This window comes from Babylonia areolata, chromosome 27 (assembly GCF_041734735.1).
Source record: "Babylonia areolata isolate BAREFJ2019XMU chromosome 27, ASM4173473v1, whole genome shotgun sequence".
In the NCBI taxonomy this organism is placed as follows: domain Eukaryota; kingdom Metazoa; phylum Mollusca; class Gastropoda; order Neogastropoda; family Buccinidae; genus Babylonia; species Babylonia areolata.
This window is the reverse complement of record NC_134902.1, coordinates 35656007-35662783: the sequence shown is the minus strand read 5'-3', so window position 1 is coordinate 35662783 and position 6777 is coordinate 35656007. Positions and strand designations below refer to the sequence as shown.

The 6777-nt window shown below is 40.2% G+C and overlaps 1 protein-coding gene across 1 annotated transcript in view; it reads left to right on the top strand.

Moving 5' to 3' along the window:
• The first annotated feature begins 448 nt into the window (after positions 1-448).
• LOC143301337 (recombining binding protein suppressor of hairless-like) overlaps positions 449-6777 on the top strand; it is a 25023-nt gene continuing 18694 nt past the window's right edge. The window contains exon 1 of the mRNA XM_076615554.1: positions 449-833. Coding sequence (XP_076471669.1) covers positions 548-833 — 286 coding nt within the window. The 5' untranslated portion in view covers positions 449-547. The remainder of the gene's footprint in view (positions 834-6777) is intronic.

Here is a 6777-nt window from a genome sequence, read left to right as displayed (position 1 = left end):
ATGACAAGAAGCGTTGTTAACACCTGAGCACCCTCCGGTGTGTGTCAGTTTCAGTGTGCATGACAAGAAGCGTTGTTAACACCTGAGCACCTTCCGGTGTGTGTCACTTTCAGTGTGCATGACGTGAAGCATCAGTAACACCTTAGCACCTTTCGGTGTGTGTCACTTTCAGTGTGCATGACAGGAAGTGTCGTTAACACCTGAGCACCTTTCAGTGTGTGTCACTTTCAGTGTGCATGACATTAACTAAGCGTTGTTGACACCTGAGCACCTTTTGGTGTGTGTCACTGTCCGTCTTTGAACGTGAAGCATCAGTAACACCTGAGCACCTTTTGATGTGTGTCAGTTTTTAGTGTGTGATGAGAAGCATCGTTAACACCAGAGCACCTTTTGATGTGCATGTCACTCCTGAAGACCTTTTGGGGTACATGTGTTGCAGGTGGACTATGGCTTGAACAACTATGATGGACCGTCCTTAACACACCATGTTCTGCCGTTCTCCATCCAAGGTGGGCCCAACTTTGTCGTGTCGCAGGCCGGTGGCTCCATGCACCGTGCCGACCTGGATCCTCCGTTACTGCAGTACCCGACCACCGCTTCCCTGTCGCTGCCCGTAGAAGTGAGTGCCACCGCCCTGTCTGGTACTGACAGTGCCATGGCTCATGCCAGCCTGGTGGATTCGAACCCCGTGGACCTGTCGGGCCACAAGATGGCGCTGGGCCACAAGATGGAGGAGCACCACCACCGGCACTACTCACAGCAGGCGGAGATGATGGGACGGCACTATGTCCGAGGGGGGCGTGCTGCCATGGGCGTCCCTGATCAGTCGCATGGTAATTCTCTTGTGTGTGAGTTGGTGAACCTTTTTTGTTTTTCTTTTTTGAGCAGTCACATGGTTCGTCTCTTGCATGATTATTTTACGACACTCCGTCTTAAATTTATATGTTTTATTGTAAAGCATGGTGAGCCCCATCTGAGACGGGGGTACTGCGCTATATAAGCCTGCATTTTATTATTACTATTATGTTAAATGGTAGGTCATTTTGGTTTTGTTTTTCATTTGAATTATGATCAGTGGCATGGTAATTCTCTTGTGTGCGAGTTGGTGAACTTTTTTTCTTTTTTTTTCTGAAAGCCTCAGTAAGCATATATCCTTCTTTAGTTCAACAGAGTTTTCATCAGATGTTAGGATAATCGTTTATGTTAGATAACCCAATTTCTTGTGGATCATGATAATAGCTTTAGTTTAAGTACGTTTGCACTTGAACTATGTGGAAATTGAGGGCCAGTGGTGTTGGTTGTCACTTAACGTGTGAATTTAAGACAGATTGCTTTGCATGATTTCTTGGAATGTCCAGTTTTTCTGCCAAAAGATGTTGACTATGTGATTAGCCTTCTTATCAACATGATGATTCATGGACTTAGGAATTTTTAAAAGTTTCTATCTTTGGTTCTGATTTTCTCCTTTTCTTTTCTCTCTCTGCTTTTGTGTTTTTGTGTGTTTTCTGTACACCCCTCCCTCTCAACATATCCTATAATCTCTCACTGCTCATTGTTTCATCTCAGACCATCCCTTCTTTTCCTCCACATACAACTGTTGCTGTTTGAGTCAAGTGGCAGCAGTTTACAGGAAACTGTCAGCGTCAGATTGGCGCCTATGAATCACTCGTCACCTTAGTGTCAAGTTCATATAGTGCTTGTTCATTTATTTTATATGGATTGTAGTAATTGTGTTGCATTGTGTGCATAGCTCTGTACGGCATGCAAGAATGTGATATTTATAATACAGAAATTTCCATTGAAGAATTTATGATAATATGATGATAAGTTTATCATTGTCTTTTATTCAGAAATAGTTTCTTTGTTTTCCCTTAAAACACATTTTATAGTTTCTTTTACTGTGTAATAAAATAAGCTGTTATGTTTTATTACTGTTATGTTTTAATTCTTTCTTTTTTTTTTCCTTTTTCTTCTTTTTTTTCTTTTTAAAGTTTGACCTTTGTGAAGTTTGTCATGTTCATATAATTGTACATGTATAAGACTTGTCTGCAGGCTGAGACTGCAGTGTGAATGATGAGCCTTTGAATACACACATAATTTCCAGTTGGATTTATAAAGATGTTTTGTATTGTATTGTAGTGCTTAGCTATATATTTGTTCTCTTTTGCATAGTGCCTGTTCTTCATTCCAGTTTACATCTTGAATTTGTGGCCTGCTGCCCATATTGTATTAGCAGCCTAGCTCTTTCAGGTCTGATTGAAAAACCTCCCATTTTATCCAGCATAGCTCCTGCCTCCCTTCCCTCTTTCCAGTCTGCAGTTTCTTGAGTTGTCTGTTTACATGTATTCTCATGAATGATTTTTCTCTTTCTGTTCTTCTCAGTAGTGTTGAGTTGGTGTGTAAATGACTTGGGTGAAAGAGATTTAAATTGTCACTGCACAGTATTCAATGTCATATACTTATTTTCATTGTTGATTTTGATTGAAAAAAACGATTATGATTGTTGTTGTTGCATTAATAACAAAAGATAGAAATGCAGTAAATCAACTACAAGAACAGAAAACTGCATGATAGAAGAGCAAGAAATATTCAGTGCAAAATATAACAGGGCTTATAATAACCCCATTAAATTAACTTTATTAAGTCAGTGTTAAGGGGTTCATTGGATTTTTTTTTTTTTTTTTTTTTTTTTTTTTTTAGCTTACTTTAGGAGAAACTTGTCAGAAGTATTGTGGATTATTTCCACATATCCATTTGGTGTGTTATCCTCCAACCTCATGCCCCCTCTCCCCCAACACCATCTCTCCCCCCCCCCCCACCCCTCCTACACACACACATGCCCACCTCCCCCCAAAAAGATGAAATAGGTGTTTTTGATGTGTTATATAAGATATTTGGAACATTTTCTTTTCATTTATTGATTTTATTTTCATGGGTCCATTTGGAAGTTCTTTGCTTTTGGGTGTGTGTTTTTTTTCTATAGCGTTTCTTAACCTGCCTAGAATTCACAAACATACACATACACACACACCACACACATGCACACACGCATACTGATTACAGACACAAAGACAAGCACACACACACACACACACACACAAAACAGAATGTGCACGTGGACACACAGACACAGACACACTCAGACACACAGACACAAACACACACACACACACACACACACACACACACACACACTGAGCACAAGCCCAACCAGGTAAAACTCAAGATGCAGCAAGGACCAGGCTTCAGAAAGAGCTGTTTGTTTTTGTGGGGAAAGCGCAGCAGGGGCATTCATTGCACTTGCCACGTCGATGTGACAACAAAAGATTGGTTGTGTTCATGAACACTGCTCTAATCCCTGTTCTTTCTCATCCTCCATCCTCCTACCCCCTCCTCCCCTCTGTCTGTTTCCCTTCCCTCTTTTCTTTCTCTCTTCTCTCCTTCTCTCTCTCTTTCCGTCTATCACTCTTCTTCGACTTGTCCTAGCAAAAAAGAAATCTGATCATGTCACACCTCTTTTGCATCAGTTACACTGGCTTCCTATAGAGTCCCGCATTCACTATAAACTAGTGACACTTGCCTTCCAACATTTTGATGAATCTCTTCCCCCATATCTCTCCTCTCTGCTGGAAACGTACGAACCATGTAGAACGCCAAGATCCAGTTCTGAACTGTTACTTAAGTCCCAAGAACTAATTTAAAATGTGCAGGGAAAAGGTCTTTTAGGGCTCAAGTACACCAAATTTGGAATTCTTTGCCATCGTCCCTCAGAAATGCTCCTGATCTCCAGACCTTCAAGTCAGATCTGAAAACGCACCTATTCCGCAAACCTTGCTGTACTATATAAAAATACATATATATATTTTTTAATTTCTCTCTTAACTGGTTCAAGAACTAACAGGTACTTGGCCCTTAAATAGCCCTTTGTGGTCTGCTGGGCTGTAAGCAATGTGAACTATTTGATTTGATTTCTCTCTTCTGTGTCTCCCTTTCTGATTTTATGTCACTAAGCCCTGTCTCCTCAGGTGGTGTCCAAAGTATTTTCCCCCTTTTTTTTCTCTTTTTTTTTGTTTTTGTTTTTTGTTGTTGTTTGGTTGTTGTGTTATTTTTTTTTGACATCATGTGCTCTTGTGACTAATTTTAACTGTTCTGCTTGCTGTTCTTTCACATTCTGATAATACGTACTGATTGTCATGTACATTGACCTGTAAAAATGATCCTGGTAAAGATCAGATAATTGCTACTGATTGCCATGAAATAGATTGACTTGCAAAATGTTCCTGTAAAGGTTCAGATGATACTTAATAGGTACTGATCATCATATAGATTGACAGGTAAAAATGTTCCCGTTAAAATTCCAGATGATAATGTACTGATTGTTGTATTTATGGGAAAAAAAAAAAAAAAAAAAAAACTTGTGCACTTAGTCTCCCGTGATAATATAATATTTCTCTTATTTGTACTCTCTCTCTCTCTCTCTCTCTCTCTCTCTCTCTCTCTGTCTCACTCTTTCTCTCCCCTCCCTCTCTTTCTTTCCCGCCCTCTCCCCTTCCTTTCACTATGACAGTCTCTCACTCTTTTCTTCTTTCTCTTATGTACACATGTTGTCCCATATATTTCTCCCCCACCTCTCTTGTCTCCTTCCCTTCCACCCTCCTCTGTCCCGCTCTTTCTCTCATTCTGTGCCCTTTCTGCTCTCCCCAGTCTTCCATTTACACCCCTTCCTTCCCCTCCCTCCCAACTGCCCTGCCTCCCCCTCCACACCCATTCTCCATGTGTGTCTCTCCAATATTGCCCATACTAGCGTCCTCCTTCATCATTCGTTATATGATGGCTGCGGTGGCCGAACAGTTCAAGTGCTAGATTTCCGCCAGAGTTTCCTGAGTTCGATCATCGGTTTCGCTGCACATAGTGGGTTAAGGATGGAGATTTTTCTGATCTTCCAGGTCAACAAATGTGCAGACCAGCTAGTACCTGACCTTCCTTTGTGTGTGTGTGTGTAGAGAAGATCAAATATGTATGTTAAAGATCCTGTAAAACCATGTCAGGGTTCAGTTGGTTATGGAAACAAAACCCCAGCATGCAGCCCCCCCCCCCCCCTCCCCAACGCCCCTCCCCTCCACCATAAAATAATAGTATGGCTGCCAAGATGGTGGGGTAAAAACAGTGTACAAGTGTACATGTGAAAACTTACTCGAATTGATGAGTGAATGTGGGAGTTGCAGCCCACGAAGGCAGAAGAACTTCAAGAAGACAATAATTCATTATATATAGAGTATTTCCCTTCCTTCCTATTTGGTCTTTTCTGAGGCATTCCATTGATTAACAACAGATAACAAAGAGACTGGTCACACATTACGTATTGATGTACTTGAATGAAAATAGTTGCTCGTTTGGCAGTTACTGTAATAGTCCTTGTACCTGTGAGTGTGCTGTGCCATGTTGTTTGTTCACTGTGAGTGTTGTGTGTATTGTGTTTCTTTTTTTTTTCACATTTTTGTGAGGGCTCCCTAGGAATATAAGTTTTGATTTTGAGAAATATAAATGTACATATATATATATGTGTATATATATATATATGTGTGTGTATATATATAATACATATATATAATTTCCGTCCCCTTACAGTATGCAAAAAAAAATGCGTGAGGACAGAAATTTCTGTCCGCATCATTGAAGGAATCTCCTACCACAAGATCATTAAATTCATGTGCAGTTGTGTTCAGAAATTAAGTGGATAATGTGTTCATTTTCCTTTCAGAAAAATATAGGTTAAACATGCTTTCTTTGATTAATTTGCATGCTAGATTATTTTTAAAGTAATTATCCGTTGCGATCAAAACATCCCTTGGCAAATAGTTGCCCCTGAACATAAAATAGGCTTGGCTTTCAAAGGGTAAATGCTCAGTGTATGAGAAATATAGTTCATTGGTTGTTGCACACACACAGTACATTTGCATTCCCATAGCACATTGCAGTGCATTGTTCAACTTGGCTGGCGTAAACCAGTTTACTACTGATAAGTTTTTTAAGTCAAGCACATAAGTCAAGAAAGAAAACTTGCTTTCTCTAATTTCAGTTACCAACCTTTCATGGAACCACAGGAAAGAAACATTGCCAAATCTACACTGCACTTACTGTTTGTTATATTTAAAAACAACAACTTTGGTGTATGTATTTGTGCTTACTTTTTACCCTGTCCCCACCCCCCTCCCCCCCTCCCCATCTCCCCCCAAAAAATCAATTTCCATTATACTGTCATGTGCTCGTAGGGCAGTGTGCGTTGGCCCTTGGCCCAGCTGATTGGCTCAGGGTTCCTTGTCTTAAGAGCCGTGGGAAAATTGTGAATTGTGCCATGTGCCACCCGCCGTTATCAATAGTTTGCTGATAAACCCAGTCTCTTCAGTGCTGGTCCCTGCCACCAGCTATTTCAGACACTAGGGTTAAAAAAAAGAAAAGAAAAAAAAGAACCGAAAATTGAAACAGAGACAATAGCAAAATAAGTTAGTGGAGTTTTGTAATTTACAAAAAACACTGGCTGTCGGTAATGTTAAGAAGTGGAGATTGATTGTGACGTAGTGAAACACGATGGCTGAAGATGATGATTTCACCTTTGGTTCTTTGGCATACTTCATGGAAGAAGGTACATTTATCTATATGTCTTGCTTGAAGACGAAGACACTATCGTGATTCATCATCATTCCATATGGTCATGAAAGTTGTGTGTGTATAAATGTTTCTGCATGATGCCAGTTGGAAATATTTTTAGGAGAAAAA